The sequence below is a fragment of the Netta rufina genome, assembly GCF_964035555.1.
Source record: "Netta rufina genome assembly, chromosome: 36".
Lineage (NCBI taxonomy): Eukaryota > Metazoa > Chordata > Aves > Anseriformes > Anatidae > Netta > Netta rufina.
In genome coordinates, this window is record NC_140160.1 from 1 (window position 1) to 26,189 (window position 26,189).

General features: G+C 59.5%; 3 protein-coding genes across 3 annotated transcripts; 2 read left to right on the forward strand and 1 right to left on the reverse strand.

The window, feature by feature from the left end:
* Positions 1 to 558: 558 nt before the first annotated feature.
* Positions 559 to 4,340, forward strand: SNRPA (small nuclear ribonucleoprotein polypeptide A). The gene is given in 7 exon segments (XM_084304208.1): positions 559 to 634; positions 1,445 to 1,617; positions 3,220 to 3,494; positions 3,496 to 3,574; positions 3,576 to 3,590; positions 3,841 to 3,929; positions 4,041 to 4,340. Coding segments are annotated over 7 exon segments (864 nt in total). The 5' UTR covers positions 559 to 561; the 3' UTR covers positions 4,201 to 4,340.
* A 1,036-nt stretch (positions 4,341 to 5,376) lies between these two features.
* Positions 5,377 to 9,969, forward strand: RAB4B (RAB4B, member RAS oncogene family). The gene is made up of 8 exons (XM_084304191.1): positions 5,377 to 5,517; positions 6,384 to 6,464; positions 6,711 to 6,825; positions 7,740 to 7,802; positions 7,920 to 8,074; positions 8,175 to 8,270; positions 9,291 to 9,406; positions 9,705 to 9,969. Exons 1-7 carry the CDS (start codon positions 5,502 to 5,504, stop codon positions 9,404 to 9,406), a joined length of 642 nt encoding a protein of 213 aa, XP_084160317.1. The 5' UTR covers positions 5,377 to 5,501; the 3' UTR covers positions 9,705 to 9,969.
* Positions 9,970 to 12,361: 2,392 nt separating this feature from the next.
* Positions 12,362 to 25,809, reverse strand: LOC311220614 (uncharacterized protein; the record flags this gene model as incomplete). The annotated part of the gene is made up of 16 exons (XM_084304174.1): positions 12,362 to 12,543; positions 12,646 to 12,787; positions 14,496 to 14,683; positions 14,769 to 14,910; positions 14,992 to 15,171; positions 15,286 to 15,837; positions 18,841 to 19,015; positions 21,292 to 21,463; positions 21,547 to 21,688; positions 22,699 to 22,886; positions 22,964 to 23,105; positions 23,834 to 24,010; positions 24,094 to 24,254; positions 24,342 to 24,491; positions 25,366 to 25,528; positions 25,636 to 25,809. The coding sequence occupies 16 exons, from the start codon at positions 25,807 to 25,809 to the stop codon at positions 12,362 to 12,364; spliced, it is 3,030 nt and encodes a 1,009-aa protein (XP_084160300.1).
* Between the last annotated feature and the right edge of the window lie 380 nt (positions 25,810 to 26,189).

Below are 26,189 nucleotides of genomic sequence, written 5' to 3' on the forward strand. Positions count from 1 at the left end.
GGGGGGGGCTTGGGGGTCCTAGGGGGATTTTGGGGGTCCTGGGGAGGATTTGGGGCTCTTGGGGGGGGTCCTGAAGGACCCTGAGGGCTCTTGGGGGAGGTCATGGGGGGTCTTAGGGGGTATTTGGGGGTCCTGGGGGACCCCCAGTCGTATTAGGGGGTCTTTTGGGGGGTTCTAGGGGGGCTCAGGGGGGTCCTGAAGGATCCTGAGGGGGATTTGGGGGTCCTGAGGGGTCCTGGGGGGGGTCCCGAGGGTATTTGGCGGGTCCTAGGAGACCCCCAATGCCATTTGGGGGTCTTGTGGGGGGAGCCTGGGGGGGATTTGTGGGTCTGGGGGGGGGTCCTGAGAGGCCCTGAGGGGCATTTGGGGGTCCTGGGGAGGGTTCTGGGGGATCCTGAGGGGAATGTAGGGGTCCTGGGGGGTCTCTGAGGGGGGATTTGGGGGTCCGGGGGGGGCTCTGTGGGGAGATTTGGGGGTCCTGGGGGGGATTTGGGGGTCCTGGGGGGGTCGTTAACCCCTTGCTGACCGTGGCCCTGCTGTGTCCCCCCCCCCAGAGGCAGCATGGCGGTGCAGGAGGCGCGCCCCAACCACACCATCTACATCAACAACCTCAACGAGAAGATCAAAAAAGATGGTGAGGGGCCCCCCGCCCCCAAAATAATCCCTTAATTCCCCTAAATAATCCCTTAATCCCATTAAGTAACCCCCCCCAGTCCCATAAATAATCCCCCAAATCCCCACAAGGGATGGGGACACCCCAAAAGTCCTCCCCAAAACCCCTTGAGGAACGGGGGCTCCTAAATCCCATAAATAATCCCATTAACCACCTAAATAATCCCATTAATCACCTAAATAATCCCCTAATTCCCCTAAATAATCCCCCCAAATCCTGTAAATAATCCCCTAAATCCCCACAAGTCCCCAAGAAAGCCCTCAAGGGATGTGGGTTCCCCGCGAGGGACCCAAAAGGAGCGTGGTGGGGACCTGGGGGGTTCTCTCTCCACCCTAAAGCCCCAAATTCACTAAATAATCCCCTAATCTCCCAAATAATCCCATAATCCCACCTGCAGAATTGAAGAAGTCGCTGTACGCTGTCTTCTTGCCGTTTGGGCAGATTTTGGACATCCCAAAGAGGGACCCAAAAAGAGCGCAGAGGGGACACCCGAGGGGGTTCTCTCTCCCCCTAATCCCCCAAATAATCCCCTAATCCCCCAAATAATCCCCTAATTCCCTAAATAATCCCTTAAATCCCCTAAATAATCCCCTAAATCATCGCAAATCCCCCAAGAAAATCCTGAGGACCTCGGGCTACCCGCAAGGGACCTGAAAAGAGCACGGTGGGGACCCGGGGTGGTTCTCTCTCCCCCCTAATCCCCCAAATAATCCCCTAATCCCCTCAAATAACCCCGTAATCCCTGGAATAACCCCGTAATCCCGCCCGCAGAGCTGAAGAAGTCGCTGTACGCCATCTTCTCGCAGTTTGGGCAGATCCTGGACATCCTGGTGTCGCGCAGCCTGCGCATGCGGGGCCAGGCCTTCGTCATCTTCAAGGAGCTGGGCAGCGCCACCAACGCGCTGCGCTCCATGCAGGGCTTCCCCTTCTACGACAAGCCCATGGTGAGCCCCCCCGGATTGAAATTACTCCTCCATAATCTCATTTTCCCCTCCATAATCTCATTTTCCCCTCCATAATCTCATTTTCCCCTCCATAATCTCATTTTCCCCTCCATAATCTCATTTTTCTACCGTGTAATCTCATTTTTTCCCCCTTAATCTCATTTTTTCCCCCTTAATCTCATTTTTTCCCCCTTAATCTCATTTTTTCCCCTCCATAATCTCATTTTCCCCTTCATAATCTCATTTTCCCCTCCATAATCTCATTTTTCTACCGTGTAATCTCATTTTTTCCCCCTTAATCTCATTTTTTCCCCTCCATAATCTCATTTTCTTCTTCATAATCTCATTTTCCCCTTCATAATCTCATTTTGTCCCCTTTCAATCTCATTTTTCCCCCCTTAATCTCATTTTTCTCACTCCTTAATCTCATTTTTCCCCCCCTTAATCTCATTTCCCCCCCTTAATCTCATTTTCCCCTATAATCTCATTTTTCTCCTCCATAATCTCATTTTTCCCCCTGTAATCTCATTTTTCCCTCTCTTAACCTAATTTTTCTCCCCATAATCTCATTTTTCCCCTCCGTAATCTGATTCCCTCCCCATAATGGGATTTTTCCCCTCCGTAATCTCATCTTTCCTCCTCTTAATCTTATTTTTCCCCTCCGTAATCTCATTTCCCGTCCCCCGTAATTGGATTTTCCCCTATAATGGGATTTTTCCTCTCCATAATCTCATTTTTTCCCCCAATAATCTCATTTCCCCCCCCTTAATCTCTTTTATCTCCTCTGTAATCTCATTCCCCCCCCCCCAATGAAGGGCTTCCCTTTCTAGGATGAGCCCCCCCGGAAAGAAATTTCCCCCCAATAATAGGATTTCCCCCCCGTAATCTCATTTTTGCCCCAAATAATCTCATTTTTGCCCCCCCCCATGGGATTTCATCCCCACACAATGGGATTTCCCCCCCCCAAAGGATTTTCTACCAATAATGGATTGGTAAAAACATATCAAAAATTTTTCATGCACCCCCCCAGTATTTTTCATGACCCCCCCTCTATTTTTTGACTCCCCCAGATATTTTTAAGCCCCCCACCACCACATTTTGCCACCTTTTCCCCCCATAAATGGACTTTTTCCCCTATAAAACGCCAATTCCCCCCCAAACCATACCCCAACCCCCCCCAAATATTTCCTGACCCCCCCAAAATATTTTTCATGCCCCCCCAACTATTTTTTGACCCCCCCCAAGTATTTTTCTGTGCCCCCCCCTCAACATTTTGCCACCTTTTCCCCCCATAAATTGACTTTTTCCCCCTATAAAACGCTGATTTCCCCCCCAAAACATACCCCAACCCCCCCAACTATTTCCTGACCCCCCAAAAATATTTTTCATGACCCCCCCCTCTATTTTTTGACCCCCCCCGGATATTTTTAAGCCCCCCCCACCACCACATTTTGCCATCTTTTCCCCCAATAAACCGACTTTTTCCCCCTTTAACGTGCCAATTCCCCCCCCAAACATACCCCAACCCCCCCCAAACTATTTCCTGACCCCCCCCCCAGATATTTCTACGCCCCCCCCCTGAATATTTTCCCCCCCCCCCAGCGCATCCAGTACGCCAAGACCGACTCGGACATCATCGCCAAGATGAAGGGCACCTTCGTCGAGCGCGACCGCAAGCGGAGAAACGGAAGCCCAAGGGCCAAGACCCCCCCCGCCGCCAAGAAAAACCGCCCCGGGGGGGGCCGCCACACCGGTGGGGGCCACGGCGACGGTGGGGGGGGGGGTCGTTTTTTAATGGGGGGGGGGCGGGGGGGGGGCGCTGAGCCCGTCTCTCTCCCGCAGGGGATGCCGCCGCTGAGCCAGGCGCCCCGCGCGATGCCCCCCCTACATGCCTCCGCCGGGCATGATCCCCCCCCCCGGGGCCTTGCCCCCCCAGCAGGTGATGCCGGGGCAGATGCCCCCCCCCGCAGACGGTGAGTTTAGAAAAGGGGGGGGGGCGCAAAATTTGCCCCCCCCCTCGAGAAAAAATAAAAAAACACACAAAAAAACCCCGATTTTGGGGTCAGGGGGCATGCGGTGGGGGCAGCACCCCGTGGTTTTTTTTTTTGGGGGGGGGGGTGCTTTTTTTTCCCGCGGGGGGGGGGGGGGGGGGTTGTCACGATTTTAGGATCGCGGGGGGGGGGCCTTAACGTTCACCCCCCCAATTTTTTCCCCCCCCCCCAGCTCTCCGAGAACCCCCCCAACCACATCCTCTTCCTCACCAACCTCCCGGAGGAGACCAACGAGCTGATGCTCTCCATGCTCTTCAACCAGTAAGTGTGGGGGGGGGGGGATTTTTAATTAAGGGGGGGGGTCCCAACACCTCCTGGACCCCCCCCCCATAATTTTTAACCCCCCCCCGTGTTTTTTAACCCCCCAAAAAGGTTCCCAGGCTTCAAAGAGGTCCGCCTGGTGCCCGGCCGCCACGACATCGCCTTCGTCGAGTTCGACACCGAGGTGCAGGCGGGGGCCGCCCGCGACGCCCTGCAGGGCTTCAAAATCACCCAAAACAACGCCATGAAGATCTCCTTCGCCAAGAAATGAACCCAAAAAAGCCGCCCCCCCCGCCCCCACGATCCCCCCCCCCCAAATTTTCTTGCCCCCCCCCCCCCCCCTCCCCAATTTGGGTTTCTCCCCCCTTTTTCCCCCCTCTAGGAGGTAAGTTTGTCCCCAAACTCCCCCCTTTCTCCCCAAATTTCCTCCGTTTTTTCAAATTTTTTCTCCGGGGGGGGGGCCGTACGGGGCTGCTGTGCCCCCCCCCCCAGGTGCCAGCGATCCTTTTTTTTTGGGGGGGGACACACACGGACACGGGGGTGTCCCCAAGCCGAGCGTTGTACCCAGGGTCTGTGGGGCAGACATTGCACCTGGCGCTTGCTGGAATAAAACCCCCTGTTTTTTTTTTCACGGGGGGGGGCCCTGTGGCGTTTTTGGGGGGCTGGGGGGAGAATTTATGGGGTTGGGGAGGGGATTTATGGGGCCTGGGGGGGGATTTGGGGGGCTGGGGGGGGATTTATGGGGCTGGGGGGGGATTTATGGGGTCACGGGGGGATTTATGGGGCTGGGGGGGGGATTTTGGGGACTGGGGGGGGATTTATGGGGTTGGGGGGGGTCTGGGGGGGTTTTATAGGGCCGGGGGGGGTCTATGGGGCCGGGCTCCTCTGCGCTGCGCTGGCCACGCCCCCTAACCACGCCCACACCCACCTAACCACGCCCACACTGACCACACTGCTTAGCACCCAAGTTCCTCTTTGGCCCCGCCCCTCTATTGGCACACTCCCCTTTGCGCAGGCGCACATGGCCCGAAGTCGCTCCGCTGGGCGCCGCCATGTTGTGTTTCCTCTCCCCTTCCTATATGGACCGGAAGTGGCTTCGCTGGGCGCCGCCATATTGTTCCCCTATCCTTTCCGTACGGACCGGAACCGGCTCCTTTGGGCGCCACCGTATTGTGTTTCCTCTCCCCATCCGTACGGACCGGAAGTGACTCTACTGGGCGCCGCCATATTCCTCCCCTATCCTTTACTTACGGACCGGAACCGGCTCCGTTGGGCACCGCCATATTGCTCCCCTATCCTTTGCCTACGGACCGGAAGTTGCTCCGCTGGGCGCCGCCATATTGCGTTTCCTCTCCCCTTCCATACGGACCGGAACCGGCTTCGTTGGGCGCCGCCATATTGCGCCCTCCTTCTATATAAGGACCGGAAGTGGTTCCGTTGGGAGCCGCCATATTGTTTCCCCATCGCTTCCGTACGGCCGGAAGCGGCTCCGCTGGGCGCCGCCATATTGTGCCCGCTCCCCTTCCGTACGGACCGGAGGCGGCGGCGGCGGGGCCCGGCCCGGCTCCAGCCATGTCCGAGACCTACGGTGGGCGGGGGGGGGGCTCGGGGGGGATTTGGGGTCCTGAGGGGGGGGGGTTGGGGTCTTTGGGGGTCGGTTTTGGGGGTCCTGGGGTGGCCCTGAGGCCCTTTGCAGGGGGTTTGGGGGGGGTCTTGGGGGGGTTTGTGGGGATTTGGGGGGGTCCTGAGGGGGTTTTGGGGCCCTGGGGTGGTGGGGGGGTGTCCTGAGGGGGATTTTGGGGTTCTGAGGGGGTTTTGGGGGGTCCTGGGGGGCCTCTGAGTCCCTGTGGAGGGGTTTGGGTTTTTTTGGGGGGGTCTTGGGGGGTTCTGAGGGGATTTGGGGGTCCTGGGGGAGGTTTTGGGGGTCTTGGGGGGGGGGTTATGGGGTCTGTGTGGGGTTGGGGGGGTATTTGGGGTTGTGGGGGAGGGGTGGGGGCCCTATGGGGAGTCCTTGGGGGGGCTGTGGGGCTCTATATGGGATGGGGGCCCTATAAGGGGTCTGTGGGGCTCCCTATGGGGCAGGGGCCCTATAGGGGGTCTGTGGGGCTCTCTATGGGGTGGGGGCCGTATAGGGGAGCCCATGGGGGCCTGTGGGGCTCTCTATGGGGCAGGAGCCCTATGGGGGGGGTTTGGGGGCTCCCTATGGGATGGGGACCCTATAGGGGGTCTGTGGGGCTCCCTATTGGGGAGGGGTCCTATGGGGTTCTGTGGGGCCCCTATAGGGTCTGTGGGGGCCCTATGTGGGTTATTTGGGGCTGGGAAAACCCCAGCGAGCTCGGAGCCTTCCCAGCCCCATTAAGGCAGCTCGTTAAGCCCTCCCCGCTAACGAACGGCGCCCGTTAAGCCGAGCATCGCCCCCCTGTTTCCCCCCCCACCCCCCTTTTTTCCCCGCAGATTTCCTCTTCAAGTTCCTGGTGATCGGCAGCGCAGGCACGGGGAAGTCCTGCCTGCTCCACCAGTTCATCGAGAACAAATGTAAGCACCTCCCGCCTCGCTTTTTGGGGAAAAAAAAACAAAAAAGGGGCATTTTTTAATTCCCAAACCTCCCTCGCTTTGATGCCCGCAGGATTTGGTGGCGGTTCAGGAAGGTTTTTGGGGGGGCTGCCTCGGTTTTCCTGCCAAATCCTTGTTTATCCCCTTACTTCTTAAATTTCTGGGGGGATAAATGACCAAAAAATGATGTTTTTGACCCATTTTGGTCTCACGGCTGCTGCCCCGCAGTCAAGCAGGACTCGAACCACACGATCGGGGTGGAATTCGGCTCCAAGGTGGTCAACGTGGGCGGCAAGACGGTGAAGCTGCAGATCTGGGACACGGCCGGGCAGGAGAGGTTCAGGTACGGGGGGGGCACCGGGTGATTTTGGGGGTCCCCCGGGTCTTGGGATCCTTTGTTTGTACCCCAAAAGGGTGAAAGAGCCTTGGGAGGGCTCCATTTGAAGTATCCCATACCCAAAATTTGGGATTATTGGGGTTATTTACACCAAAAGGGGGTGAAACACCCCTGGGGAGGCTCTTTTGGAAGAGTCTCTTAGCCAAAATTTGGGATTATTGGGGTTATTTACACCAAAAATGGGTAAAATGCCTCTGTGAGGGCTTTCTTAGAAGCATCCAATACCCAAAATTTGAGATTATCAGGTTTATTTTTACAAAAAATGGGTAAAACATCCCTGAGAGGGCTCCAACTGAAGCATCCTGTACCCAAAATTGGGGATTATTGGGTTTATTTACACCAAAAGGGGGTGGAACATCTCCAGAAGGGCTCTTCTCAAAGCATTCCTTACCCGAAATTTGGGATTATTTGGTTTATTTATACCAGAAATGGGTGAAACACCTCGGGGAGGGCTCCATTTGAAGCATCCCGTACCTAAAATTTGGGATTATTGGGTTTACTAACACCAAAAATGGGTAAAACATCTCCAGGAGGCCTCTCTTTGAAGCATCCTGTACCCAAAATTTGGGATTATCAGGTTTATTTACATTAAAAATGGGTAAAACACCCCTGGGGGGGCTCTTTTCAAAGCCCCCATACCCAAAATTTGGGAAGACCCCAACCCGTTGAGTATGTCAACGGCCAAGGATCTGCGTCAACTCATGGAAAAGTCCTAAAAACGCCGTTTTTTGGACCCATTTTCCCTCCTGCTAAGGAGCTCCCCCATTTTTTTGCCTGGGGGGGGGGTCTCCACATCCCATTCAACCCCCAAAAAAGATCTTTAGGGCCCCCCCACACCCTCATTTTCCTCCCCCCTTCAGGTCGGTGACGAGGAGCTATTACCGCGGCGCGGCGGGCGCGCTGCTCGTCTACGACATCACCAGGTAAACCCCACACCCCGGGGGGCTCCAAAACCCCCCCAGCACCCCAAAAAAACCCTTTTAACCCCCTCGAGTCCCCCTCTGAACCCTTTTTTTTCCCTTTCTAACCCCAAAACCCAGCCGGGAGACCTACAACGCGTTGACCAACTGGTTGACGGACGCGCGCACCCTCGCCAGCCCCAACATCGTCATCATCCTCTGCGGGAACAAGAAGGACCTGGACGCCGACAGGGAGGTGACCTTCCTCGAGGCCTCCCGTTTTGCCCAGGAGAATGGTGAGAGACCCCAAATCCCAAATTTTATCCCCCTCCCCCCTGGGGGGTTCGTTAGTGCTGAGTTAATGAGTTTTGTCTTTTTTTTTGCCCGTCACCCAAGAGCTGATGTTCTTGGAGACCAGCGCCTTGACGGGGGAGAACGTGGAGGAGGCGTTCCTGAAATGCGCCAGGACCATCCTGAATAAAATTGAGTCGGGTAAGGATGGGAATTTGGGACTTTTGGGGTTCTTTTGGGACTCTTTTGGGTCTCAAGGGGGTTTTAAGGGGCTCTCGGAGGGGTTTCGGGGGGATTTCGGTGATGTCCAGCCCCTTGACTGGGGAGAACGTGGAGGAAGCGTTCCTAAAATGCACCAGAACCATCCCGAATAAAATCGAGTCAGGTAAGGATGGGAATTTGGGACTTTTGGGGTTCTTTTCGGTTTTGGGGAGGGTCTTGGAGGGGTTTTGGGGGAGTCTCAGGGGGATTTCAGGAGTGTTTTGGGGGGCTCCAGCGTGTAGATGGGGGAGAACGTGGAGGAAGCGTTCCTAAAATGCACTGGGACCATCCTGAATAAAATTGAGTCAGGTAAGGATGGGAATTTGGGACTTTTGGGGTTCTTTTAGGTCTTAGGGGGGGGTTGAGGAGGTCTTGGAGGGGTTTTGGATGGGTTTTGGGGGACTCCAGTGCTTTGAGGTGGGAGAACGTGGAGGAGGCGTTCCTAAAATGCACCAGGACCATCCTGAATAAAATTGAGTCGGGTAAGGACGGGAATTTGGGACTTCTGGGGTTCTTTTGGGACTCTTTTGGGTCTCAAGGGGGTTTTAGGGGGCTCTTGGAGGGGTTTCGGGGGCGGTTCGGGGGGCTCCAGGGCATTGATGGGGGAGAACGTGGAGGAAGAGTTCCTAAAATGCACCAGGACCATCCTGAATAAAATTGAGTCGGGTAAGGACGGGAATTTGGGACTTTTGGGGTTCTTTTGGGTTTTGGGGGGGTCTTGGAGAGGTCTTGGGGGGGGTTTGGAGGGCGTTTGGGGGGGTTTTGGGGGACTTCAGCCCCTTGACGGGGGAGAATGTGGAGGAGGCGTTCCTAAAATGCGCCAGGACCACCCTGAATAAAATTGAGTCGGGTAAGGACGGGGATTTGGGACTTTTGGGGTTCTTTTGGGTCTCGGGGTGGTTTCGGGGGGGGTCCCAACCCCTCCCTGATCGTTTTTTGGGGGATTTTTATGCCTTGCAGGCGAGCTGGACCCGGAGCGGATGGGGTCGGGGATCCAATACGGGGACGCCTCCCTGCGCCAGCTCCGGCAGCCCCGGGGGGCGCAGGCGCCCAGCAGGCAGCAGTGCAGCTGCTAGGTGAGACCCCCCAAATGTCCCCCAAATGTCCCCCAAATATCCCCCAAATATCCCCAAATTAATTATCCCCAAATTATCCCCGAAATACCCCCCAAATTATCCCCAAATTACCCCCAAATTATCCCCAATACCCCCCAAATAATCCCCAAATTATCCTGAAATTACCCCAAAATTATCCCCCCCTAATTTCAGCCCCCCCCCCCCCACCCAGGACCCCTCTCTCTGCCCCTCCAGCGCCGGCTCCTTCCCCCTCCGGGGGGGTCCCAAATAATTTTTTTTCTCCTTTTTGCCCCCCCAGGACCACGTGCCTCTCTCGCCGAGCCCCCCCCCCGGCCCCGTGACCCCCCCAGGACCCCCCCAGGACCCCCCCAGGACCCTCGACGCCCCCAACCGTGGCGCCTTCCGTCCCCGTCGTGCCGGGGGGGGGGTCTTATCCCCGTGTCCCCCCCCCCAGAGCATCTCGGGGGGGGGCTCAGCTCATTTGTGACCCCCCCCCGAGCGCTGCCGCTGGCTGACGGCAGCGATTTGGGGCTGGGGGGGTGCCTGAATGAAAGGGGGGGGGGGGGGGGCAAATCGGGGCGGGAATGGTGAAAACGCCCCGCCCCGCCCCTTATTTTTGCATTTTTCTCCCCAAAAATGGTGTTTTTTTTTCTTTTTTTGGGGGGGGGGATGATGTGAAGCACTCCGCCCCCCCCCCCCCCAGGGACTTTAATTTGCCTTTTGCTGGAAGCTGCTAGCCTGTGCCCCCCCCCCCCCCAAAAAAAAACCCCCCACCTTTGTCCCCAAACCCTTGGGGACCCCGGGGGGGCCCCCCAGGACCCCCAGACCCCCCCCAGGACCCCCAGACCCCCCCCAGGACCCCCAGACCCCCCCAGGGGGTGGCTTTTTTTTTTGGGGGGGGGCTTTTTTTTTTTTTTCTGGCTTCTCTTCGTGTTATTTATTGCACTTGCACGGGGTGGGGGGGGGGGCAGCTGGTTCTGGGGGGGGGGGGTCCCGGGCGGTGTCGGACGCGTTCTCTTGGAAAAAAAAAAAAAATAGAAAAAAAAAAATAGAAAAAAAAAAGGGAAAAAAGAGGAAAAAAAAGCAATTTTTCGTCCAGCTGCAGGCTGTGGAAATGTGACTCGGGTCCATAAAGGTTCGTGTTTTCCAGCGCCCGGCTCCTGGTGCGTTTTTTGGGGGGGGGGGACACCCCCAAATCCCCCCCCAATCCCCCCCCAAATTCCCCCCTGACCCCTTCAGGTCTCCCCCAGCCCCCCCTGGTGCATTTGGGGTGCAGGAGACCCCCTCCAAGCCCCCCAAATCCCCCCCAAATCCTCCCCAAATCCCCCCCGAGCCCTTTCATCACCCCCAAATCCCCCCAAATTCCCTCAAATCCCCCCCAAATTCCCCCTGGTACATTTGGGGTGCAGGAGACCCCCTCCAAGCCCCCCAAATCCCCCCTAATCCCCCCCAAATCCCCCCCAAGCACTTTTGGGGTGCAGCAGACCCCCTCCAATCCTCCCCAAATCCCCCCCGAGCCCTTTCATCCCCCCAAAACCCCTCAAATCCCCCCCCCAGATTCCCCCCAGACCCCCTCAAATCCCCCCTAAATCCCCCTCAACCCCCTTCAGCCCCATGTCCCCCCCAAAACCCCTCTCCCTCGCCCCCCCCACGACCCCAATATCACCCCGAGCCTTCGACCCCAAACATTTTCGGGACGGGATCGGGCCCTACAAGCACAACGACGCCCTCCTGGCCCCCTCCCCAGGTACGGGGTGGGGGGCACGGGTTTTTGGGACCCCCCTCCTCTCCTATAGGGTCCCCCTGACCTCATCCACCCTCCACACCGAGGGCGACCCCATAAAAACCCTACAAGCCCTCGCCCGGCTCTGCTCGTGTTGAGGGGGGGAAATGCTGATTTATTTGGGGTGTTGGGGGTTTGGGGAGGGGGCTTGGGGGGCTCCGTCCTCGGTGCGCCGTGAGCGATGCAGGGATTTTGGGGTCTCCATCCTCGGCAGGGTTTGGGATGCAAAATTTGTGGGGTCTCCATCCGTGACTGGGTTTGGGACATGAGATTTTGGTGGTTTTACCCATGATTTGAGGCGTTTTCGGGGTCTCCATCCTCAGCAGGATTTGGGATGTGATATTTTTGAGGTCTCCATCTTCGGCAGGGTTTGAGATGCGGGATTTGGGTGTTTTTACCCATGATTTGAGGCATTTTGGGGGTCTCCATCCTCGGCAGGATTTGGGATGTGACATTTTTGGGGTCTCCATTCTTGACAGGATTTGGGACATGACGTTTTTGGGGTCTCCATCCTTGGCAGGATTTGGGATGTGATATTTTTGGGGTCTCCATCCCCAGCAGGGTTTGGGACACAGGATTTTGGGGTGTCCATCCTCAGCATTGTATGGGACACGATGTTTTTGGGGTCTCCATCCTTGGCAGGGTTTGGGTCATGGGATTTTGGTGTTTTTACCCATGATTTGAGACATTTTGGGGGTCTCCATCCTCGGCAGGATTTGGGACGTGACATTTTTGGGGTCTCCATCCTCCGCAGGCTTTGGGACACAGGATTTGGGTGTTTTTACCCATGATTTGAGGCATTTTTGGGGTCTCCATCCTTGGCAGGGTTTGGGATGCGACGTTTCCAACCCCAGCAGGATTTGGGATATGGGATTTGGGTGTTTTTACCCATGATTTGAGGCATTTTGGGGTTTTTACCCATGATTTGAGGCATTTTGGGGGTCTCCATCCTCGGCAGGATTTGGGATGTGATATTTTTGGGGTCTCCATCTTCGGCAGGGTTTGCAATGCGGGATTTTGGTGTTTTTACCCATGATTTGAGGCATTTTGGGGGTTTTACCCATGATTTGAGGCATTTTGGGGGGTTTTACCCATGATTTGAAGCATTTTCGGCGTCTCCATCCTCGGCAGGCTTTGGGACGCGGCGTTTTCGGGGGATGGGGGGGGGCGCGTCAGCGGGGACAGAAGCAGACCCGTAAGGCCCAGGGGACGTTGGAGATGCCGCTGACCCGGGGGCTGAGATCCGGGGGGGCTTCCCCGGGGGGGATCCGCAGCCGAAAGCGCTGCAGGAGGGCGGTGAGGAAGAGGAAGAGCTGCGTCCGCGCCATGCTCTCCCCCAGGCACATCCGCTTCCCTGCGGGGACACGGGGCCGTCACCCACCCTCCGTGGGGGTCCCCCGTGGATCGGGGGGGTCCCCACGCCCCCTGGATTTACGGGGGGGGGTCCCCGGCCCACCTGCAGAGAAGGGGATGAAGGCTTCGTTCTTCTTGAACGCCCCCTTCTCGTCCAAGAAGTGTTGGGGGTCGAAGGTTTCGGGGTTTTTGAAGTACCGGGGGTCCTTCAGCACCGAGCTCAGGACGGGGTAGATGGTGCAGCCCTAATTAGGGGGGGGGGACACCATGGGGACATTTTGGATACCCCCCCCCCAGCCCGACAGGCAATAATTAACCACGGGTATTGATGGCAAACAAGCCGGGCAAACGATAATTAATAATTAACCCAACGTCATCAATGCGCAGCCGCCGGGCACGCGGTGCAATTGCAGTCAATGATTAATTATGTCGTGCGAGCGGGGAATTAATCAATAAACAATGACTAAGCACGCCGCGCGGCCACGCAATTAGCGGCCAATGGTGGAGCGCCCGCTATCAACGGTGACGAGGCAATTAGCAAACAGTGACGAAGCAATTTTGCAGCCATGAAGCGAGGAACACAGTCCATGGTCACGATCCATGAACGATGACAAAGCATGTTGTCTAATTAACGCTCGTTGACAAATTGATAAGCAATCAGATGACACTCGATTAATGAAGAATCAATGAAGGTCGTTGCAGGATTAATAACAATTAAGCATGCTGTGCAATCAACGGCATCGATAAGCCCATCGTGTGAGTAATAACCAATGATGGACCATGCTGTGCAATCAATGATTATGCAAATCGTCTAATTAGTAGCGATGAAGCGTGCAATCGATAAGCAACGAAGACCATCATGCAATCAATAAGTAATGAAGACCATCGTGCAATCGATAAGCAACGAAGACCGTTGCACAATCAATAAGCGACGAAGATCATCGGGAGATCGACAGGCAACGAAGACCATCGCACAATCAATAAACAACAAAGGTCGTTGTGCAAGCAATAAGCAGCAAAGGTCATGCAATCAATGAGCAACGAAGACCGTCGTGCAATCAATAAGGAATGAGGAACGTCGTGCAATCAATAAGGAATGAGGAACGTCGTGCAATCAATAAGGAATGAGGAACGTCGTGCAATCAATAAGCAACGAAGACGGTTGTGCAACTTAGAAGCAATGGAGACCATCACATAATCAGCAAGCACAAAGACCGTCGTGCAATTTAGAAGCAACAAAGACCATCACACGATCAACAAGCAACAAAGACCATCGTGCAATCGATAAGCAATGAAGACTGTCGTGCAATCGATACGCAACAAAGACCATCATGTGATCGACAAGCAATGAAGATGGTCATGCAGTCAATAAACAACAAAAGTCGTGCAATTAATAAGCAACGAAGACCATCACACAAGCAACAAGCAACGAAGACCATTGTGCAATCAATAAGCAACGAAAACGAAGGCTGTCGTGCAATGGACAAGCAACGAAGACCATTGGGCAATCAATAAGCAACAAAGACCGTCATGCAAAGCAACGCAGACCATCGTGCAATCAACAAGCAACGCAGACCATCGTGCAATTGATAAGCAACGAAGACTGTCGTGCAATCAATAAGCAACGAAGACCATTGTGCAATCAATAAGCAATGAAAACGAAGACTGTAGTGCATTGGACAAGCAACGAAGACCGTTGGGCAATCAATAAGCAACAAAGACCGTTGGGCAATCAATAAGCAACGAAGACCATCATGCAATGGACAAGCAACAAAGACCATCATGCAATCAATAAGCAACGAAGACCATTGCACGCTCAACACCCCTTAAGCTCGCCGTGCAACCAACACCGTTGACCAAGCCCGCCGTGCAAGCAATCGGCAATCAAGCACGTGGTGCAATTAGCACTCAACGACGAAGCACGCGAGCGATCGACCCACGGCGCGCCCGCACCTTGGGGATGGTGAAGCCGCCGAGCGGCGTGTCGCGTTGCACCGTGCGGATGAAGCCGAGGGGGATGAGGTCGAGGTACCGCTGCACCTCGTGGATCACCGCGTCGGTGTAGGGCATGGCCGCCCGGTCCCGCAGCGCCGGCAGCCGCTCCGTCCCGATCACCCGCTCGATCTCCTCATGGATCTTCTCTGGAAGGGGTCGCGGCGGGGTTGGGGTGGTGGGGACCTCCCGGGGTGTCCCCCCCCTCCCCGATGTCCCCGGGGGTCCTCCCACCTGCCACGTCGGGGTGCCGGAGCAGCACCATCAGGCAGTAGCGCAGGGTCATGCTGGTGGTCTCCGTCCCCGCCAGGAAGACGTCGAACACCGTCACCCGCAGGTTGTCCTGCGTGAAGGCCGTCTCGGGGTTCTCCTTTTCCTACAAAAAAAGAAAAAAAAAAAAAAAAAAAAGGGGGTTCGACCCCTGTAACCCCCTCACCCTGCGCCCGTCCTCCTCTACCTGCTCCATCTTCCGCAAGAAGGCGTCGGCGAAGTCGCGGGGGGCGGTGGTGGGCTCGCCGGCGACCGCGTTCTCCTCCACCTTCTTGGTCAAGAAGTCTTGGACGAAGAAGGTGTTGTGGAAAAAAGTCCAGTGGGAGCCGGGCAGGAGCTCCAGGAGGCCGGGTAGGATGTTGTAGAGCTGCGAGGAGACGCCCGGAGCCGTTCCCGGGGGGTTCCCAGGAGGTTCCCGGGGGGTTCCCGGGGGGTTTCCTTGCGCTTCGAGCCCCCCCAACCCAACTTTTTAAGACCTCACCTTGCCGATGGCCGAGCTCTCCAGCAGGAAATTTTGGGCGACGCGCCGCAGCGCGTCCAGGTACTGCTCGTCCCCGTAGTCGAAGCGGTGCCCGAAGAGGATGCGGCAGATGCTGTTGCCCACGGCCGCCGTCAGCAGCATGCCAGGATCCAGGGGACGCCCTGCACCATTCGGGGACCCACCGTGGGGTCTCGGGGTCCGCGCCTCCCCACCCCGTGAGCCCCATCCCCGCTGCCCACCTTGGCTCCTCGCCAGCTCCTGCAGCAGCAGCCCCGTCTCCTCCTGGACCTGCTCCTCCAGCCCGCGCTTGCCCATGCCGAAATCGCGCAGGGTGGCCAGGGTGAAGCGGCGCGTCTGCGCCCACACCGCCCCGTTGCTCATGAAGAGCCCCAGGTTTCGGTTGGCTTTTTCGGCGATGGGGAAGCGGCCGCGGGCGGTGAACTCGTCCCCCCGCGTCACCAGCACCTCCCGCAGCGCCTCGTAGCCGAAGACCACCACCACCCGCTGCGAGCCGAAGCGCAGCGAGAAGACGGGGCCGTACTTCTCGCTCAGCTGCGGGGAGAAGGGAGACATCCCGCCCCCGGGGTGCTCAGCGCCCGTGGGTGCTGCGCGGGGTACCCGGAGTCGCTGGGGTGCTGCAGGGTCCTTAGGGTGCCCTGTGGGGTGTCCTTGGGGTTCTGCAGCATCCTTAGGGTGCCCCATGGGGTAATGTAATATCATTAGGGTGCCCTATGGGGTGTCCTTGGGGTGCTGCAATGTCCTTAGGGTGCCATGTGGGGTGTCTTTAGGGGTCTGTAGGGTCCTTAGGGTGCCCTATGGGGTGTCCTTGGGGTAATGCAGCATCCTTAGGGTGCCCTATGGGGTGTCCTTGGGGTGCTGTAATGTCCTTAGGGTGCCCTATGGGGTGTCCTTGGGGTAATGCAGCATCCTTAGGGTGCCCTATGGGGTGTCCTTGGGGTTCTGCAGCATCCTTAGGGTGCCCCACGGGGTAATGTAATATCATTAGGGTGCCCTATGGGGAGTCCCTGGGGTGCTGCAGGGTCCTTAGGGTGCCCCATGGGGTAATGTAATATCATTAGGGTGCCCTATGGGGTGTCCTTGGGGTGCTGCAGGGTCCTTAGGGTGCCCTATGGGGTGTCTTTAGGGGTCTGTAGGGTCCTTAGGGTGCCCTATGGGGTGTCCTTGGGGTGCTGCAGGGTCCTTAGGGTGCCCCATGGGGTAATGTAACATCCTTAGGGTGCCCTATGGGGTGTCCCTGGGGTGCTGCAGGGTCCTTAGGGTGCCCTATGGGGTGTCTTTAGGGGTCTGTAGGGTCCTTAGGGTGCCCTATGGGGTGTCCCTGGGGTGCTGTAGGGTCCTTAGGGTGCCCCATGGGGTAATGCAGCATCCTTAGGGTGCCCTATGGGGTGTCCTTGGGGTGCTGCAATGTCCTTAGGGTGCCATGTGGGGTGTCTTTAGGGGTCTGTAGGGTCCTTAGGGTGCCCTATGGGGTGTCCTTGGGGTAATGCAGCATCCTTAGGGTGCCCCATGGGGTGTCCTTGGGGTGCTGCCAGGTCCTTAGGGTGCCATGTGGGGTGTCTTTAGGGGTCTGTAGGGTCCTTAGGGTGCCCTAGGTGGTGTCCCTGGGGTGCTGCAGCATCCTTAGGATGACACTTGGGGTGTCCTTGGGGTGCTGCAGGGTCATTAGGGTGTCCCATGGGGTAATGCAGCATCATTAGGGTGCCCCATGGGGTGTCCTTGGGGTGCTGCCAGGTCCCTAGGGTGCCCTGTGGGGTGTCCCTGGGGTGCTTCAGGGTCCTTAGGGTGCCCTATGTGGTGTCCTTGGGGTTCTGCAGCATCCTTAGGGTGCCCCATGGGGTAATGTAATATCATTAGGGTGCCCTATGGGGTGTCCCTGGGGTGCTGCAGGGTCCTTAGGGTGCCCTATGGGGTGTCTTTAGGGGTCTGTAGGGTCCTTAGGGTGCCCTATGGGTTGTCTTTAGGGGTCTGTAGGGTCCTTAGGGTGCCCTATGGGGTGTCTTTAGGGTGCTGCAGGATCCTTAGGGTGTCCCATGGGGTAATGCAACATCCTTAGGGTGCCCTGTGGGGTGTCCTCAGGGTGCTGCGGTGTCCTTAGGGTGCTCCATGGGGTGTCTTTGGGGTGCTGCAGTGTCCTTAGGGCAACTCATGGGGTATTCTGGGGTGCTGAAGCGTCCTTAGGGTGCCACTTGGGGCAATGCAGAATAATTAGGGTGCCCTATGGGGTGTTCTTGGGGTGCTGCCAGGTCCTTAGGGTGCCCTATGGGGTGTCCCTGGGGTGCTGCAGGGTCCTTAGGGTGCCCTATGGGGTGTCTTTAGGGTGCTGCAGGATCCTTAGGGTGCCCCATGGGGTAATGTAACATCCTTAGGGTGTCCTATGGGGTGTCCTTGGGGTGCTGCAGGGTCCTTAGGGTGCCCTATGGGGTGTCTTTAGGGGTCTGTAGGGTCCTTAGGGTGCCCTATGGAGTGTCCCTGGGGTGCTGCAGGGTCATTAGGGTGTCCCATGGGGTAATGCAGCATCATTAGGGTGCCCCATGGGGTGTCCTTGGGGTGCTGCCAGGTCCCTAGGGTGCCCTGTGGGGTGTCCCTGGGGTGCTTCAGGGTCCTTAGGGTGCCCTATGTGGTGTCCTTGGGGTTCTGCAGCATCCTTAGGGTGCCCCATGGGGTAATGTAATATCATTAGGGTGCCCTATGGGGTGTCCCTGGGGTGCTGCAGGGTCCTTAGGGTGCCCTATGGGGTGTCTTTAGGGGTCTGTAGGGTCCTTAGGGTGCCCTATGGGGTGTCTTTAGGGTGCTGCAGGATCCTTAGGGTGCCCCATGGGGTAATGCAACATCCTTAGGGTGCCCTGTGGGGTGTCCTCAGGGTGCTGCGGTGTCCTTAGGGTGCTCCATGGGGTGTCTTTGGGGTGCTGCAGTGTCCTTAGGGCAACTCATGGGGTATTCTGGGGTGCTGAAGCGTCCTTAGGGTGCCACTTGGGGCAATGCAGAATAATTAGGGTGCCCTATGGGGTGTTCTTGGGGTGCTGCCAGGTCCTTAGGGTGCCCTATGGGGTGTCCCTGGGGTGCTGCAGGGTCCTTAGGGTGCCCTATGGGGTGTCTTTAGGGTGCTGCAGGATCCTTAGGGTGCCCCATGGGGTAATGTAACATCCTTAGGGTGTCCTATGGGGTGTCCTTGGGGTGCTGCCAGGTCCTTGGGGTGCCCTATGGAGTGTCCCTGGGGTGCTGCAGGGTCCTTAGGGTGCCTCATGAGGTAATGTAACATCCTTAGGGTGCCCCATGGGGTGTCTTTAGGGTGCTGCAGGGTCCTTAGGGTGCCTCGTGGGGTGTTCTTGGGGTAATGCAGCATCCTTAGGGTGCCCTTGGGGTGTCCTTGGGGTGTCCTTGGGGTCCTGCAGGGTCCTTTGGGTGCCCTATGGGGCATCCCTGGGGCTCTGCAGCATCCCTGTGCACCACATGGGCCACCCACCCCCTTGGGGTCCCCCCATCCCTCCCCCAGCACCCTAGGGTGCTCCCCCGGGGGTGTCCCACACCCCTCACCTTGCGGAAGACTTTATGGGTGGGTCCGGTCCCCAACTGCAGCAGGTTCCCCACGAAAGGCAGCGCCAGCGGCCCCGGGGGCAAATTTCGGCTCCGCTCCTTCTGCCACCGGGCCACCAGGGCCACCGTGGCCAGGGCGAGGAGGAGGAGGGTGGTGGCACCCAGCAGCTCCATGCTGAAGGTGTGGCACCCAAGGGTGAACCCCGGCACCCCGGGGTGCTGCAGGGAACGGGATCGCTGGGTTTGGGGTCAGGGCACCTGGGGGGCAAGGGGCAGCTGGGTCCCAGCAGCACCCAAGGGTGGCGGCGGCACCCGGTGCGCCCCCGGCGCTCTGTGCAAAGCCTGGTCCTCTGATGCAGCCCCCTCCCCGAATTTTAGGCCCCCTCCCCGAATTTTAGGCCCCCTCCCCAAGCTTCAGACCCCCTCCCCAAGCTGTAGGACCCCTCCCCAACTTGCAGCCCCCCCCCCTTTTCTTGCAGACCCCTTCCCAGCCTGCAGCCCCCCTCCCCAAATTTCAAACCCTCTCCCCTTCTTGCAGACCCCCTCCCCAAATTTTAGACCCCCCTCCCCAAATTTTAGACCCCCCTCCCCAAATTTTAGACCCCCCTCCCCAACCTGCAGACCCCCTCTCCAAACTGGAGACCCCCTCCCTTTCTTGCAGCCCCCCTCCCCAACCTTTAATCCCTCTCCCCTTCTTGCAGCCCCCCTCCCCATCCTCTAAACCCCCTCCCCACATTTTAGACCCCCTCCCCTTCTTACACACCCCCTCCCCAACCTGCAGCCCCCCTCCCCAACCTTGAACCCCCCTCCCTTTCCCACAGACCCCCTCCCCAAGCTCCATCCCCCCTCCCCTTCTTGCAGCCCCCCCCCCAAATGCTGCCAACCTCTCCCCCGGTGCTGCAAGCCTCGCTGCTCTGCCTCGAACCTTGCCCCTTCCCTGCAACCCTTGACCCCTCTTTTGCAAGCCCCGTCCCCTCCCTGCAGGTCCCCGGGGTGCCCTTGAACGGTGCCAAGGCCGAGCCGCAGCTCCTGGCACCCATGGGCATCGGGCGGGGGGGGCGCACAGTGCCACCCCACGGCCACCCCCCCACCTCCTGCCACCGCAGCGCGTCTTTTGGGGGGCTTTGCGCGGCTCTGCATGGCTCTGCAGGGTTGTTTTGGGGTTTTGCATGGTCCTGCATGCTCTGTGCATGCCTGCTTTGGGGTTTTGCATGGCTTTGCATGACTCAGCAGGATTGCTTTGGGGTTTTGCATGGCTTTGCATGACTCTGCAGGATTGCTTTGGGGTTTTGCATGGCTTTGCATGACTCTGCAGGATTGCTTTGGGGTTTTGCATGGCTTTGCATGACTCTGCAGGATTGCTTTGGGGTTTTGCATGGCTTTGCATGACTCTGCAGGATTGCTTTGGGGTTTTGCATGGCTTTGCATGACTCTGCAGGATTGCTTTGGGGTTTTGCATGGCTTTGCATGACTCTGCAGGATTGCTTTGGGGTTTTGCATGGCTTTGCATGACTCTGCAGGATTGCTTTGGGGTTTTGCATGGCTTTGCATGACTCTGCGGGATTGCTTTGGGGTTTTGCATGGTCCTGCATGACTCTGTGGGATTCCCTTGGGGTTTTGCATGGTCCTGCAGGGCTCTGTGGGATTCCCTTGGGGTTTTGCATGGTCCTGCAGGGCTCTGTGGGATTCCCTTGGGGTTTTGCATGGTCCTGCAGGGCTCTGTGGGATTCCCTTGGGGTTTTGCATGGTCCTGCAGGGCTCTGTGGGATTCCCTTGGGGTTTTGCATGGTCCTGCGTGCTCTCTGCATGCTTGCTTTGGGGCTTTGCATGGCTTTGCATGGCTCTGTGGGGTTGTTTTGGGGTTTTGCACGGCCCTACATGCTCCCTGCATGCATGTTTGGGGGTTTTGCATGGCCCTGCAGGGCTCTGTGGGATTCCCTTGGGGTTTTGCATGGCCCTGCAGGGCTCTGTGGGATTCCCTTGGGGTTTTGCATGGCCCTGCAGGGCTCTGCATGCTCGGCTCGGGGCTTTGCACGGCTGCACCCTCTGCACGCTTGGGTTGGGCTTTGCTCGCACGTCTCTGCGTGCTCCCTGCGAGCCCGGCTCGGGGCTGTGCACCGCGGAGCACCTTTGGGTGCTGGCCCTGGGGTTCTGCACGACTGCACTGGGGGCGTTGCACGGCTTTGCATGGCTTTGCACGGCTTTGTCTGCCTCATTCAGGGCTTTGCACAGCTCCCCGTGTCTTGCACGCCCCTTTTCGGGCGTTGCACGGCTTTGCACGCCCCCGAGGCTCCTTGCACACCCCATGGGACAGCGCCGGGGGTCCCAGCACCCCCCTAACCCCCCCCTCAGCACCCTCCACGCGTCGAGACCACGGAGCGAAGCAGCAGCAGCAGCTGCAAATTTATTCGGGGTGGGGGGCACGGGGTGTAGGGGGGGGGTCAGCGGGGCAGCATGCGCAGCTGGTAGATGGGGGGGATGTTGGCGAAGCCGCTCTCCAAGGGGGTGTCCGGGAGCTCCTCCGGGGGCTGCAGCGGCTGCAGGCGGAGGTTTTGCAGGATGGTGGTGAGGAAGAGGAAGAGCTCCATCCTCGCCAGGGCCTCCCCCAGGCACACGCGCTTGCCTGCAAGCACAAAGCGGGGGGGGGTTATGGGGGTGCACGGGGCCTGGGGGGGGTGCAGGGCCCCCCCAGTTTGCTGTCCCTACCTGAGGAGAAGGGCACGAAGGCGTCGTTCTTCTTGAAGCGGCCGCTGTCGTCCAGGAAGTTTTCGGGGCTGAAGGTGTGGGGGTGCTTGAACATGGAGGGGTCGTGCAGGGCCGTGCTGAGCAGGGGGTACACGTCCGTGCCCTGGGAGGGGGGGTAAAAGGGGGTTTGGTGGCGTGGTTGGGGCAGGGGGGGCGTGGGGGGGGGGTGTGCGTGGAGCTGGGTGCATGGAGCAAGGGGCAGGGGCAGGGTGCATGCAGCAAGGTGCATGCAGCAGGGAGCACAGGCAGGGTGCTTGTAGCAGGGTGCATGCAGCAAGGTGCATGTACAGCAAGGTGCATGCAGCAGGATGCACAGGCAGGGTGCTTGTAGCAGGGTGCATGCAGCAAGGTGCATGTACAGCAAGGTGCATGCAGCAGGGTGCACAGGTGACATGCGTGCAGCAGGGTGCATGCAGCAGGATGCACGTGCAGCAAGGTGCATGCAGCACAGTGCACAGGCAGTGTGCGTGCAGTAAGGTGCAAGTGCAGCGAGGTGCATGCAGTGGGGTGCACAGGCAGCATGCATGCAGCAGGGTGCACACACAGCAAGGTGCATGCATCAGGGTGCAGGGGCAGTGTGCATGCAGCAGGTTGTATGTGCAGCAGTGTGCATGCAGCGAGGTGCACACACAGCAAGGTGCATGCAGCAGGATGCAGGAGCAGTGTGCACGCAGCAAGGTACATGCAGCAGGGTGCACGTGCAACAAGATGCATGCAGCAGGACACACACACACAGCAAGGTGCATGCAGCAGGTTGCATGTGCAGCAGTGTGCATGCAGCAGGGTGCATGTCCAGCAAGGTGCATGCAGCAGGATGCAGGGGCAGTGTGCATGCAGCGAGGTGCATGCAGCAGGACGCACACAGAGCAAGGTGCATGCAGCAGGCTGCAGGAGCAGCAGGCAAACATGCACAGAGCAGCGTGCTCACGCACCATGCACGGAGCCATGCAAGGGACTGGCTTGCACTGGGCAGCGAGCACGGGGGCAGCGAGCACGGAGCCGAGCGCACAGAGGGCAAGGTGCAAGGGGCAGGGCGCACGGAGCGGGGCGCGTGGGGCCACGGGACGCAGCCCCCCCCCGTCCCCCCTATCCCCCCCAGGACCCCGGGGTCACCTTGGGCAGCAGGTAGCCGCGGAAGTGGGTGTCCCGGGTGACGGTGTGGGGCACGTTCATGGGGATGATGTCGCTGACGCGCTGGATCTCGTGGATGACGGCGTCCGTGTAGGGCATGCGGCTGCGGTCCTCCACGGTGGGCGCGCGGTCGCGCCCGATCACCCGGTCGATCTCCTCGTGCACCTTCTCTGCGGCACGAAACGAGGGTCCCGCTCAGCACCGGGCCATCGGGGGGGGGGTCCCTCGGGGGGTTCCCTTCACTCACCCAGCACCCTGGGGTGCTTCATCAGCAGGACGAAGCCGTAGCGCAGCGTGGAGCTGACGGTCTCGGTGCCGGCGAAGAAGAGGTTGAGCGTGGTGAGCTCCAGGTCCTTGATGTTGAACGCCGAGTCTGGGTTCTCTTTTTCCTTATGGGGGGGGGGAAAAATGCGGCGTGGGAGGGGGCCGTGTGCAGGGTCAGGCCCGGGGGAGTGCCGGGGTGTTGGGGTGAAGGCGAAATCCGGGGCGTGCAAAAGTGCCGGGGCACGGGGTTGCTGCGGGTGGCGGGGAGCAGGAGGAAATCCAGGGGCGGAGGATTGCTTTGGGGCGTGCAAAAATGATGGGGAGCAGGATTGTTTTGGGGCGTGCGCGGGTGACGGGGTGCAGGACGGAACCCAGGGGTGCAGGATGAAAGCCAGGGGTGCAGGATGACTTCGGGGCGTGCACGGGTGACGGGGTGCAGGATGGAAGCCGGGGCGTGCAAAAATGATGGGGTGCAGGATTCCTTTGGGGCGTGCACGGGTGACGGGGTGCAGGACGGAACCCGGAGGTGCAGGACGGAACCCAGGGGTGCAGGATGGATCCTGGGGGTGCAGGATTATTTTGGGGCATGCACGGGTGATGGGGGTGCAGGATGGATCCCAGGGGTGCAGGACAGAACCCATGGGTGCAGGACGGAACCCAGGGGTGCAGGCTGGGACCCATGGGTGCAGGCTCATTCGGGGCCTGCAAACAACCCAGAGGGCACAGGACCAACCGGCACAGCGCGCGAGCAAGCCGGGACGTGCAGGATCAACCCCAAGGTGCGCAAACAAGGCGGGGAGGTGCGGGATCGCCCCGGGGGGGGGCTCGATTCCCACCCCCAGGGCCCCCGCACCTTCTCCATCTGCAGGAGGAAGCAGTCGATGAAGTCTCGGGGGCAGCTGGGGTCCAGGGTTTCGGCGTTGGCGCGCACGCGGCGGGCGATGAAGCGCCGCATCCCCTCCAGCAGGTTGTAGATTTTGGTCTGGGGGCCGGGGATGAACTGGAGCAGGGTCTCGTTCATGTCATAAAGCTTCAAGGGGGGGCGAAAAAATTGAGCAGGGGGTGGGAAGAAGCCCCCCCCATAGGCTCCGGGACCCCAGCTCAGCGCCCAACCTGCGCCCAGGGGGTGCTGAGCTCCCGAAAGGTCTCGTTGATCATCCGCAGCAGCGCCAGGAACTCGGCGTCCTGGTAGTCGAAGCGGTCGCCGAAAACGATGGAGCAGATGACGTTGGACACGGCGCAGCTCAGCGTGTACGTGGGGTCGAAGGGCTTCCCTTTTGGGGCCAAATTTCAAAAAATCAGCTACCGGAAGGGCCTCGCCGCCCCCTAACCCCGTGGTGCCCCCCCCTGTCCCCGGGTACCTTGGGTGTTGCGGAGCTCCTGCAGCAGGAACTGAGCCTCCTCCTGGATGCGCCCCTCGATGCTCTTCCTCCCCATGCCGAAATCGCGGAGGACGGTGAGGGAGAAGCGGCGCAGCTGCTTCCAGCGCTCCCCGTTGGAGAAAACCACCCCTGGGGGGGTCGGGGAGGGGGGTAGAGAACAGTGGGTTTGGGGCGGCGCACCACGGGGTAGGGTGCCGTGAGGGTGGGGGGCAATGGGGTGGGCTTATGGAGAGGCAATGGGGTGGGAGGGGGGCACCGTGGGGGGGTGACCCCGTATGGGGGGGTGACATTATGGGGGGGGGGGCACTATGGGGGGTGACACAATATGGGGGGGTGTCCCCATGGAAGGGTGTCACCACGGTGGGGTGGCACCATATGGGAGGGTGACACTATGGGGGGGGTGTCCCCATATAGGGGGGTGACCCTATGGGGGGTGTCCCCACAGGGGAGGGTGACACTATGGGGGGGTGTCCCCATGGAAGAGGTGACCCCATGGGATGGGTGTCCCCATAGTGGGATGGCCCCAGGGTGGGGTGTCCCCATAGGGGGGATGACACCATGGAGGGGTGTCCCCATGGGAGGGATGTCCCCAGGGAGGGGTGACCCCACAGGAGAGGTGACCCCATGGGAGGGGTGACCCCATGGTGGGGTGTCCCCATGGTGGGACATCACCGCGCTGGGCTGTCCCCATGGGAAGGGTGACCCCGTGGGTGGGGTGACCCTAGGGGAGGGGTGTCCCCATGGGTGGGGTGTCCCCACCGAGGAGTGACCCCATGGGTGGGGTGTCCCCACAGGAGAGGTGACCCCATGGGTGGGGTGTCCCCATGGGGGGACATCACCATGGCGAGAAGTCCCCACGGAAAGGGCGACCCCACAGGAGAAGCATCCCCACGGCGGGATGTCCCCACGGCGGGATGCCCCCACGGAGGACGATGTCCCCACAACACTGGGGTGTCCCCAAGCAGGGGGGGGGGAGCTTGGTGACCCCCCCCCAGCCCCTCACCGTGCCCGTTGAAGGTCTTCTCCACGGTGGGCAAGCGCCCGCGGCCGGCGAACTCCTCGGCGTGCTCCACCAGCGCCTCGCGCACGGCCGCGTGCCCGCACAGCACCACCACGCGCCGCGTCCCCAGGTAGACGGTGAAGACGGGGCCGTAGACGTCCCGCAGCTGGCACGGGGGACAACGGGAGGTGGGTGACCCCGGGGGGACCCCCCGCCGCGTCGCCGTCCCCGTCCCCCCCCCCCCCCCCCCCCACAAAGCCACCCCCTGCCCACCTTGAGGAGCGACTGCAGGGTGCGGGACGGGGAGATCTGCAGCAGGTTCCCGATCAGGGGCAACGGGGTCGGGCCGGGGGGCAGGCGGCCGCCGTCCCCCCGGGACCCCCGCAGGGCCACCAAGAGGAGGAGGGAGAGCCCCAGGAGCAGCAGCAGGGTTGTTGTCACCTCCATGGTGGCCTTGTCCCCTCCCCGGCCGCCACCCTGCTATTTATGCGCCGTGTCCCCCCCCTCCCTCTCCACGCCTCCGGCCAGGTATTGCACAAGGCTCGGCCCTCCCCTCTCCCAGGGGCAGAGTGTCAGGAGTGTCCCCTCCCCATGCGGTGACAGGAGTGTCCCCTCCCCATGCGGTGACAGGCGTTGTCCCCAAGCAGCGTGCCAGGCGTTGTCCCCGTGCGGTGCCAGGCGTGTCCCCCAGGTGCGTCCCCAAGCGGCGCATCCCCAAGCAGCGCGCCCGCGAGCTGCAGGCAACGCGTGGCCCCGAGCTGTGTCCCCAAGCAGTGTCCCCAAACAATGTCCCCAAGCAGTGTGTCATGCATTTCCCCGAGTGTCAT